Source organism: Ananas comosus, linkage group 4 (assembly GCF_001540865.1).
Source record: "Ananas comosus cultivar F153 linkage group 4, ASM154086v1, whole genome shotgun sequence".
NCBI classification, from domain to species: domain Eukaryota; kingdom Viridiplantae; phylum Streptophyta; class Magnoliopsida; order Poales; family Bromeliaceae; genus Ananas; species Ananas comosus.
In genome coordinates, this window is record NC_033624.1 from 3,378,994 (window position 1) to 3,391,562 (window position 12,569).

At 31.6% G+C, this 12,569-nt stretch overlaps 1 protein-coding gene across 2 annotated transcripts; it reads right to left on the reverse strand.

Moving 5' to 3' along the window:
- LOC109708572 (mitochondrial acidic protein mam33-like) lies at positions 5,032-8,518 on the reverse strand. 2 transcript variants are annotated; one of them, XM_020230372.1, is made up of 3 exons: positions 7,901-8,518; positions 6,734-6,921; positions 5,032-5,655 (listed from the first exon to the last, which is right to left on the reverse strand). In XM_020230372.1, the coding sequence occupies exons 1-2, from the start codon at positions 8,215-8,217 to the stop codon at positions 6,750-6,752; spliced, it is 489 nt and encodes a 162-aa protein (XP_020085961.1). In that variant the 5' UTR covers positions 8,218-8,518; the 3' UTR covers positions 5,032-5,655; positions 6,734-6,749. The 2 variants fall into 2 exon arrangements, with proteins under 2 accessions (XP_020085961.1, XP_020085960.1); XM_020230371.1 differs by lacking the exon at positions 5,032-5,655 and adding an exon at positions 6,311-6,629.

Consider the following 12,569-nt stretch of genomic DNA (forward strand, 5'->3'; position numbering starts at 1 on the left):
ACGGTGCTCACGGGGTGGTGCAATTTATTATGAGGATTTTAATCGAGAATTTTTTTTTAAAAAAAAAGTGTAAAAATGTACGGTGGACCCCCAAGTATATGGTATTCGAAATTGGCCCCTCTTCTTTCTTTTTTTTAAAAAAAAAGTGTATGAAAAACCCCCAACTATCGGGTATTTTGAAATTTGCACCTCTTCTTTTTTCTCTTTTTTTTTTTTTTATGGTTAGGGGGTTTTGGCCTTTTGGGTGGGATCAAACCTACTAAACTTCTAACTATTTTTTTTTTTTTTATTCGAGTTTTTATGCTTAATTATTCAGATTACAAATTTTATCTAATTTAATAATTATACTACTTATTAATTATTAATCAATCTAGTTTTATTTATTAAAAATAATTAAAATTAACAAGTTAATAAAATTATTAATAAATTTGATAAAATTTTTTAGGTAAAAAAAATATAAAAATTATGTGAACTGTAGATCATTTTGATTCGATTATTTGATCTTTCAAAATTTTAATTTTAGTATCTAATTTTTTAATTTATTTAATTTAAGTTATTTTATGGATCATCGGTTTAAAATTTAAGATAGAGTTTATAATTACATGAACTATATAAAACGTACTAATTAAATTCGTAAAGACAAATGAATCACTCAAATTTTAAAATTAAAGAGCCATAATTACTCAAATCAAATAAATTAAAAAATTAAATAGTAAAATTGACCGTATTTGTATTTAATCATTTTCATTCTAAATAATAATAATAATATTATTATTATTATCATTATAGTAACGGTGACAAGTCGTATAAAATCAAATATGTACTTTCCTAGTAACAAAATAGCCCCAAGGAAAATTTTTTTTTTTTTTTTTTTTAGAAAAACCTCAAGGAGTAGTTAATTACTTAATAAGTGCCCTAACTATCCAAATATTCCTCACTCCTTTGAATTATTGTTTTTGTTGCAAAACTAATATTTTAGGCAAAGAAAATAAACGAAAGAGAAAATATGATAAATGTATTCTGTTAGTAACTTTCAATTTTTTAAAATACTCGCAAACCCGCAGAATAGAAAAATATTTATTAACTATTCATTATTCTCATGTGTACATACGCACAATAGAAGAGTATCTATTTATTGCTCAATATTCGGAGACACGCATAATAAGAGAATATCTATCAATTGTCCTATATGCACGAATTTTAATGTGTAGTATACACTTTAAACTAAATCCAAATTAGCATAAAATGCATGAATAATTTCCCAACTATTCGGATTTTTCGCACTTTGTCTAGATGTTTTTTGCTCAAGTAATTTAGTTCTAAACTTTTGCATAAGTGTTACTTTAGCATCTATTCATCATTAACGAAAATTTTACATGATCTTTTATTCTGTTTGAAGTAAATTTAAATGAGCAAATTATTTGTAAATAAAAAAGTAAAATGGATGTCCATGATTTTTTTTTTTTTTTTTTGATCACTAAGAAACTATGTATGTGACTTGCAGGTGAAAAAATAAATCATTTTATTAGGGGCATTATGTTGAGTATAAAAATCGAAAACATCATTTTCTCATAGCTTAAGTTATTAAAGATAAATGAATATTCCATAACATTTTACGTGAAATCAGAGTAAGAGGTGAGTATTTTATTTTTATATATGTATTAATAGAAGATTCTGAATTCGAGCCACGCCAAATTCTTTGGGTCATTTAGTTTTTTCCTATTTAATTATTTTACATGATCATAAATATCCTTCACATCTTAGGCCTATTAAAAAATTTGGAACCTAATAAAAGTTATTAGAGATTATCCATTATTCAACATTATTTTACACTTCACTAATCACTATGGGGCCATAACTAATTATGATTCCAACAATGTCATGATCATTGGGTTGCTCTATTGTTCATGTGAAATAAAAAAAAAAACTAAATTAAATAATTAATTGGAGGAATGTGGTGGACCCATTTTTCTTTTATATTATTAGCCCAACCACCAAATCTTAATTTTTCCTTCACAACAAAGGGAGAATGCAAGGATTGAAGTGGGGTGTATAGTATTTTGTATTCAAATGATAATGTAGGTAACAATATATTTAATAAAATTGGTACAAAATTTTAATCATTCTCATGTGACCAAGGGTCCCATTTACATTTAAGCTTTTAATTTTCTTTTCTTTTCTTTTCTTTTCTTTTTCTGTTCTTAAATAGCCTTCACCAGTTAATTTGCATAAAACTATCCAAAAGTAAATAAACAAATTATTCTAAAAAAAAAATAGTAAACTAAGAATTTATAAATACATTACTTCTCCAATGATATGTGTACATAGATTAAAAGTTTTTTATTAGCTAAAATAATATGTGCCTCATATTATTCCCTCAGTTTCTCACGAATATTATGATTTTATATGTACGATATATAGTTGTGTGTGGATATAGCAAAATGTTTTATTTTTGCTTCGACACATAATAATTCTAAACATTTCGCAGATGCAACTAAAACTATTTTAAAATATCTTTTTAAGTACTTCTTATAAAAGCTCAACTTAAACAATACTTATAATGTGTTATGTGGGACCTTTAAAAAATTAAGCCAGTTTCTAAAGCACTTTTACAAAGCTTCAATTTGCTTACAAGTGGAACCTAGTCAAGGACTCAAAACCTATTCTATTGGAAAGTTCATGGGTGAGCACTAAAATTGGTGGTGTACTCCTACTATACATTCCTCTTGTTTTTACTTTTTTTTATGACACAAAAAGTGAATAGATGAATAGAATATCCAAATATTCCAAAGCATAAGGACTTGTTTACAAAAATGTTTGTTATTGTAGTAATAAGTACTCCTACAATATACATTCCTCTTGGTTTTGTACTTATTCCTACAATAAAAAAAACCAGTACCAAAATTGATTTTATGCTATTGCATGGTTTGGGTATAAATAAGAATTAGCTATTACAGGTACATGTACAAATACGGGGATAAAAAAAATAGCGTTTGGATGAAAATTGAATTATTCCCTGGAATAAGAAAAATAGCCTGTGGATAGATAATATGGAATAAAAAAAATAGTGGGTAGTTATATATAGAAAATAAAAGTATTGGTGGGAATAGTTATACCAGCTTATTTCAGATACTCGAGAATTACTATTCTCGAATAAAAAATTTATGTTTAGGTATAAAAGAGGATAAGGGGTTATCCCTCCTCTTATCTCTGATCCAAACGCTACCTTAAATATCAAATACTCTATAAAAACAATAGGACAAGTTCATCATCCACGCAGAATTTTATTCTATGATAATGCGTTTGATTCCTATATAAGTAGAAATTATTTATTTCAGAAATAAAAACAAATTGAGGTAAAAGTAGTAACTAGATTAATTTTACGTTTGGATGCAAGTTGGGTTGTTTCTAAAAATTAGGTCAATAGTATTTGAATAGTTAGTTTGAAATAAAAAAAATAAAAATTATAATTTTAAATTTAAAATATTTTATCTAATTAATTATCATCAAAATATTAATTAAAAATAGTTCAATAAATTAATAAATTTATTAGCTATGAATAATATAATAAATTAATAAATATAAATATTAGTTAATTAATTAGTTAATTATAAAAATAACATAACTTTTTAGTAAGTTGGTAAATTATCTTAGTTAGATAATTAGTTAAAAATTAAATAGATTAGTCAAAATATTAATGATTGATCAATATATAAATATTAGTCATTTAATAAATTAAGTAAAATATTAATTTTAATTAGTTAATTAATTATAAATTATAAATTATTTAATTCTTTATCTATTAAGCAATATGTAATGACTTAAATATATTAATTAGATTAACTAATAATTTAATACCATAATTAAAATTAGATTAGACTTTAATTAACCTTATTCTTATTTGGAAACAAGCTTGTTCCAGCGATTGTTCCAGCGAAGTTATACCGAGTTATACCATCTTATTCCAAGAGCAGAAGAACTACTATTCTCAGATATCAAAAATAATATTTAGAAACAAAAAAAGGAAACAAGTGCTTATTCCCTTTCTTATTCCCGAACCAAATACTGAGAGTATCTGCACGTCTCATACACCGCACTATTTTTAGCAATTGGTGTCTTGAAATTAAAATACTTTGCACCATCTAAAGAGTTTATATATAACAAAAATCATGCATTTTGATTTGTGAGAAACAGGCCTCAAAAATATATAAATTTTTATGTGTAGGTCTTTGAAATGCCATAGAACAGATTTAATGATTTAGATTTTTATTTTGAGATGGCTATCATAAAGTTTTAGGAGCATAATCTAGTGTAGCTCTTGAGTACTTATTTAGTATGCTTGAAGCAATGGCTAATACACTTTAAGCAGGCCCAAGTAAAATCAAACTTTATCACCACACAAGTAATAATGCTTCATTAATAAAGTGTCCATAAAATCAAAAGTGACACAAAGACAATGGACATGTTATTAATGAGAAAAATGTTTTTTTTCATGGAGCCTTTAGTTCCAACCTAAATCAAACACATTTTAATGGCTTTAGATCCTAAAGTTGGATTCCATAGGTTATTTGCATCAATTACACACACAATTATAATACTTGAAACCAACACAACATAATCAAAATCTCAAGTTAGGTCCAAATTTCCAATAGCTTAGGGAGTATTTGGTTATCAAAAAGAAAAAAAAAAAAACCAGCAAACAATTTTCTGGCCGAAAAAGTATTTTCCGTCCGTTTAATTTCCTAAAAACGTAGTTTCTCAAAGAAGTCTACTTTTGTTTTCTAGATTTTTTTTTAATCTGAAAAATGCCAAGGAAGCATTTGTTTCATGAAGAGCTTTTTGCTTTAGAAAAACAGTTTTTCATAATTTTTGGAGAAACCATACACCCCCTTATTAGATCCAAATTCAGTTCCTCTATAAATGGATCCAGTCCAAATCCAACCCACTAACACTTATATTTCCATATCCAAAGAAAAGATCAAAAAATTTCAAAAAAAAAAGAGAAAACTCATCAGGGTTAAAAAAAAGAATGAATAAAGAAGAATAACTACTTGTATTACTTAGGCAATATTTGGTTGGACCTTTTCTTTGTTAAGGAAAAAGATATCCTCTCAGATATCTTTATTCTGGGGGGTTAGCAATTCCAGGAGAGAATAGACCATTATTCCAAAGAATCTATAATATTCACAACCAAAATATGACAATGATATCAAGCTAAGATTAATACATCTCACAAATCCTCTAGTGCACAAAATTCTCATCCAAGCATTTGCCCCAGTGGATGTCATGTAGGCAATCAAATGAAAGAAACATGTGGAGGGACAAGAAAAATGGGGCTGCTTTTCCCTGCAGCAAAGCTGAGCCACTAAACACAATAAGGGGGAGCAAAATAGAAGGGAATCATAGCATCACCACATTTTTGACTCACTCCACACTATGAATGAATGTAACCATGAATGCATGATGGTGCTAGGAGAAAGGTATTGACTATTGAGAGAAAGAGAGAGAGGGGGAAAAAATGTCCACCAATTGGAGTTGACTTTTTTGAGGAGTGGTGGGGTACCAACTAAAGTTTGACCTAGAAATCAAACCAAAGTCCATTTGATGTGGACAAATGAAGCTATATTATGCACATGAACTTGCAAATCATCTTTTCTGTTCAAGAGAGAGAAATGGATGTTACAAATAATATATTGCAATAAAGATCATATACAAGATAAGTAAGGCTCTGCTTGGAATTGTAAAGAGATTGCATTATATGCGGTGAGACTATATGAAGGGAAATTATTTTCGTACGTAACATCATGTTCCACATAGAGTCAGCCACAATGTATTTTCTGTGGCCCTACTAGAAAACGGAGAAGCATATCTCGATATATTTTTGTCACAACTCTGTTTTATCTACTAGCATTAAATGGACCTCAATACTAGAAAACTAATCAAGGCCATTTTCGTAGCAAACTAGCAACCATTCATTCTATAACAAATGGAGTCGTTGTCAATGCTAGCCCAATCCACTTTGACATTTTATTGAAATTTCCAACCCTAATCCAACCCAACACAACCGGGCCACTGATTTGGTCCGGTAGGGAGGGTTTAGAAAATGAATCCAACCCAAGTTGCAACCCTATTGCCACTAGTGATTATTATTATCAACAGCAAAAATGCGGATCAAAACTCTCAAACATAAAAAAAAAAGAAATTATTTGGAAATTCCACATGCTTTAGATTATTCATCTCTAGAATGAAATGAGCTAGAATAACTATATCCTATTATCCACAAGAAGATTGTAAAATCATATCCATTAAAGATTAAAGATGGGCAATTTCCATGTAGCGAGATTAAAATCATCAATGGCACAGAAATTAGAAACAACAGCAGCCATATAGATAACTCCATGGCGTATTCTACCAAGAAAAAAATCATTATTGGTTTCATACATGTAAGCACACTAACAGTCCCTCTCAATCAGTACTACAAAAGTAAGTAGAAAATGAAAAATTCTTGTTTCCCTTCGATTCTGATCGTATTCAAAACTGTTGTTATAAAAGTTCTTCCTACATGGAAATTCTTGTTTAAGAGGACTTCTCCAGGTAACTTAAGCCAGATGATTCTCAATAATTAAGCTCTGCATTCATAACTTCTAACCAATTACAATGCTGTAGATGCACAAACTATGAGGAAATATAAAAAAGCAATAATGCCAAAAAGAAAAGAGCAATTGAAACGTACACAAAGAAGATGTAGCTCAAGCTGTTTTTTGCTCGTTGATGAAGGCGCCCACACTCTTAAACCAGCGCATGAGGTTTCGATGATCCTTCACGTAAAGCCAAGCTTGGAGGAAAGCGAAAAGCTTCTCATTTATGCCGCGGGCCTCGATGTATAGATGGAAAGCGTCCCGCACCTTCTGATCTAATTCCCTACAAGAGCAACTCTCATGTGCTATGCATCTTACAAGAAATTCAGTAAAAGAAAATGCAAATTAACCAAACTCTGTACTTTCCGTTCTGTGGAAAAACAAATCACAATATTAAGTTCCCTAATTTCAAAATTGAGACAGCTTATGATCCGTAGCCCATAACTTTTGCGCTTAAGATGATTGATAATTTTATAATTCAGCTTAAGCCTTTCTAGATCAACAGCAACTTTCGAATGCTCCAAATAGACAACAAAAGATCTACTTTCTTTTATACTTCTCTTGATCATCCAATTAGGTACCCGCATTAATTGCAACCTGTTATATCACATTTGGCAGTATCTTCAAACCATCTTCAAAAGGATAGCTGTTTAATTTTCCCCTTCATCTTGTGATATTCCTAGGTTAACAGGAAATTCAAAATCTCCTACCAACAACCAGGGAACTTAAAGTTTTATTCTTTGCCAATTCATTTTTTATTTGTTAATACCAATTAGTTGATCTCTACCAATTTCAAAGTAGCTAACGTTTTAGCACGATGTCCTGTAAATCCTGTATCGTACAACCCTTCAATTTATCAGTCACTGATGTTCTTTCGTTAAAGCACTCAAACCACACCTCTACAGCTAATTCAAAACCAAGATTTGTTACTGAAATACTACGCCCCAATTTGCTACAGTATGGATAGCACATGAGATTTTTACAAGAAAATAATCAGAACGAATACCCCCTAAACTATAACTAGAATAGTCACTACCATTAATTCCCTTGCTCATTCACTCCAAAAATATTACTACATTACGCCACTACGATAAAAAAGACCACTTTTTTACACACCAATTAGCAACAAATCCCTCCAAATTTGCATAGAACTCCAAAAGGGCTTCAATAATTCTACTTAAAATCACACTTTTTACTATTGATAGCAGTTTATATATAAGAAAGGCAAAGCTCGAACATTTGATAGGCATGGAAAGACTCACTGGAAAACGCGGCCCTGATACTTGGCGATGGCCGAGGCCCTGCCGACGCCATTGGCACCGGTCTTGGGCCGGAGGCACACGGAGTGGATCCCAACGGCGTCGGGGTAGAGCCCGCAGAGGAAGTGGAGCGACTCCTCCCTCCCGGGCTTCGACACGTCCACGTGGAGGAACAGCTGGCTTATGGAGTCGCCGCCGCCGCCGCCGTCGTCGTCGTCCTCCTCCTCCTCCTCCTTCACCTCCATCTCCTCGTCGTCGTCGTCGTCCTCGCTCGGTACTCCTCCTCCTCCTCCCCCCAACTTCTCCATCTCCCGCGCCATTTCTGCGATCTCAGTCTCTTGCTACTCCGATTGCGGTGTTTGAGCTAAAACACTAGCTGAATCTAAATCTACCCCCCGTTTCAGCGTTTACACGTAGATCCATGCTTCACGCGCACGATTATAGCTCCACGGATCATAGAACGACACCGATTTCATCCGGATCTTAGCTGGATAAGAGTCCAAAACGCGATCCACTCCTCACGTAAATCGAATTCGAGCTAAGATTTAGGGCGAATCCGAGCCAAACACAAGACCTCCTCTCCCTCGCCGCTGCTCCGAAGGAGGAGGAGGAGAAGAAGAAGAGCCCTCNTTTGAGAAAGAGAGAGAGAGAGAGAGAGAGAGAGAGAAGGGTTTTGGGGATTGGAAGGGTTTTGGAGGAGTTGGGCTTTGTGGTTTTCGTGGACCTAGTTTATATAGAGACTTATAGTGGGCCGTTAATGGGCCAATTTTGTATTGGGTTTTAACTAAATGGGCCGGATTACTGTTGTCCACTTGTCCTTATTGAACATTGTACAAAAGTACTATTTATAAAAGTTAATAATATAATTATTAATAATATAAAAGTTATTATATTTTTTTTTCTCAAAAAAAATAATATAATAACTAATAGAAAATATATTAAGTATGATCACAATTTAGTGATCGATATATATATATGAGCCACACTACTTGTATATTTCTATACTGATATAAAATTTACACTGTACCAATCCAGAAACCCATATTCACCTCTAATCTTAGTATACTATTTTTAACTAAAATCTAAAGGAGTTTATGTGAATTCTCGAATGTTTGATAAATAGAGTGTTTGAAAATTCGATGAATTGTTAAAATAAGCTTCTAGATTTTAAAAACAAAAGCTATAAAAAGGGAGCTTTTGCTTCTTATAGTTTGCGGTGTTTGAAAAATTTATAGTGAAGCATATCCATCTTTTTTTCTTTTTTTATTTTTTTTGAAAAGCACTTCAAAAGACGCTTCAGCCTAGTTAAACAAACCCTTAATTAAATTATAGCTTTCAATTGATTTAATTGAAAATCAGTACACTGTACAATTGAATCTTTAGCTTGTACTACACTCAAGCTCATTAATGTAAATAGTCTACTATATACTAACTTAGTTATGTACTTGTATTATTTTCTTTTTACAGTTTGCCACATGATGTACTATGCTAAATTTTCCCCAAAAAGTAAATTACTGATCTTAAGTTTTAGTGGAAAGAGTTATTTTTTGGACCAAACCCGTATAATTTTACAAGCAATCTCATTCTGATCCGATCTGAACCTCATTGGACCCGCCTTATTACCACTTCCGATCTAGTTTCCACCTGATCCCACTTGATTGGTAAGTTTGAACGAGAAGAATTAGTTTTGGATCATACCCGTGTAAGTTTACTAGCCATCTCATTCTAATCTGATCTAAACCTACGCCATCTAACCTGCACGGTTGCCATTTCCAAATTTAGTTCGCAGAGTCTTACTTGATTTGGTTCGAGACAATTCGATTCCCTCCGGACCATATAATATTGGGAAAACACAAATTAAATATTTGAATCCAAAATCCTCGGAAAATATAAAATTGAATTTTATTAGATTTGCTATTTCAATTTGAGGGAGAACACCATATGGGATCAATCAATGCATGTACTCATCCAATCAATCATTGCACGAGTTTCAACGAATTGAAACTGTCCATTCGAAATGACACTACATTGATAAATGCAGAGCTGAATTTAGTGGCCCAAACTTGTATATTGATTTGGAGACATAAAATTTAAAAATGAAAAGAAATAGAAGAGCATAGTTGCCTATTTAATTTGCTCACTTGTTCAAACAAAATTCACACAATTATTGTGTGTCAATCTCTTATTATCAAATAAATTGAGTGTCGAAACGATTTGGAGGTTGTTGATCTTTTATAACATCAAATTCATTTTGTTGATTGTGTAAACATTGCAAAGGCTTAGGGCTTTTTGTATGATAATAATGAGATGCTAATTGTGTGCTTGTAAGATAAAAATAAACTCATCATGTAATATCGCATTATTCTTAGCTTTATAATCGTTTAAAATTAACCTTGATACTCTAGCTAAGAATAATGAGACAGTAATTTTATATTTCATTTATCTCTAAAAGTTTAAAATGAAATACAAGTCCATTTTAGGTATAACTTATGAGATAAACAGTTTTGGAAGAGATCTATTAATAGTGGTACATATGTCACACTTCTTGGTAAGAACAATGCACCTATAGGCAGACAAACCTAACCTCAAATTTGTATTTTTCTCCTAGCTATCTCAGAGATTTCCACACATGATCTGCACTGGACCACATCAACTCTCCACCATTATGTGAAATAGTGACTGTCCGATCTGTCGGATCGATCGATGTGGGTATAAATTATTGATTCTATGGTGCCCTACTTTCCAGGGAGCTAGGTTACTCATCCCAGAACTACTTTAACCGTAGTACGCTTAACTCTTTTAATCATTTGTGTTTAGCTATCATCCAAAATACTATAGCTGGGTTAAGAAGTTTAGTGCTAATATAACCTTATACGTATGACTATTTCAAACCCTATATGAGTATTACAGATTCATTACATGTTTATGAAATATCATGATATTTTATAGCTAAGCATGTCGTAATCACAGCTTCCTCGATCCTTTTGTCTTTAAGTTTTTGTTGCCCTATCTTGAAGATATGGGAGAACAGTCAAAAGAGAAAAAAGATCATTCAGTATAAAAATAAATCGCTGCAAATTTGAACTCCTTTGATTTTGTAAGGTTGTGGGTTGAGTACTATAGAATCATCAACTAGTGAGTTACGCTGGTCGAGCTTTTCTCTATCTCAGCTATCAATTCCATGCGTATATTCATGCCCATCGTGCACAAATCAAGTTGTGTACATGCACTACAACAAAAATGATGTATATCGATACTTTTAAATGTCGGTACATGTTAAAAAAAGTGCTGTTGGCTAAATTACCGACACTTTTTAAAAGTGTTGCTATATGTGGAGTCGTTATAGGTAGGGCCGTCTTGATATTTGGCATCCACTCCTTCGACGACCTGTGGCAGAGACATATATGGCGATTTTAGCCCTCTACGTTTCTTGTGAGATTCTTGCAGCCGAACTCCAGCCGCCGGAATCCTACCTCGTCGGCTGCGGTGACGGAGAAGGAAAATGGGAGATGGTGATCAATTTTTCTTTTTTTTTCTTTTTTATTTGTAATCGGGCCGAGTAGGCTGGGTGTGGTTGGTTGAGTAGAGAAACTTTTTATTTTTATTGGATTGAGCTTTATATTTAGACCTTAATAGATTTTTTAAAAAAAAAAATTGACATAAATAGGATACTCATATAAAAGTGTCCCAAAAATGTATCCCTATAATCTAATTCTGTTGTACATGTGTACTATGACTTTTTATGATCATTTACTTTAGGTTGAAATTTCAGATAACAACATTGTGGCCAAAGAAGTGGGTTGTTTGTGTGCAAATTTAACATTTCATACTAGTAATTACTAGTAGGTGAAAAGGTTGAGGACCTTGAGTTATGCTTGGTACACAAATATTTAATACTATAACTGCCACATCTGCATCTTATGTAAATGTTGGCATACAATGACACCAATATCTACATTACTATCTTCCTTCCCACATTTGAATCCCTTTACACCAGATCTCATAATTGATAATAAACAACCTCTTAATTATGTCATTTTTGAATGCAAACATGTGGATAATTCTCCTAAATATATCACAATGTATACTCATGCACTATGACAATTATTAAAGTTTATAAAATTTATAAAACCACAGTATTCTAATCCCTTGTATATGTAGGGAGTAATTAATGTGTACTATTTTCTAACAATTCTAGGCATTTTATATGTGTAATTCTTTATTATTGAAGCCCATGATTATGTGCAAATCAAAATATATTAGAGGGAGTTTATTTTCTATTTTATTTCTTTTCTTTGTTTGTTTACTGTTAAGATTTATGAGCAATTTGAAGAAATAATTAACATTTAAAATATGTACATGATTGCCTTTGTTAAATTTTTAATAAATCTTATCATGCCCTATAAGTTTAGGGAGGATGCACTAGCTAGTTTGCAAGCAACTTTCCATATTTAGAACATAAAGAAACCCTAAATCAGCCCAAGTGATGCTATATGTACTTATTAACAATTTTTATATCATTTTACAAACATGCGCATGTCACCATAGTTAATTAGGAAAAAGGTACTTACCACAAGGACTTACAAGGTTTGTAAAATAACATAGAAGTTGTTAGTATTAAATATAAATATTAATAATACCATTCTGGGAGCTTAAGCTATTGAAGAACAAT

Coding starts and splice junctions, on each gene's coding strand:
- LOC109708572 (XM_020230372.1), bottom strand. CDS start 8,217: ATGGCGCGGGAGATGGAGAAGTTGGGGGGAGGAGGAGGAGGAGTACCG. Junction 6,922..7,900: donor TATCAGGGCCGCGTTTTCCA/GTGAGTCTTTCC, acceptor TTGCTCTTGTAG/GGAATTAGATCAGAAGGTGC.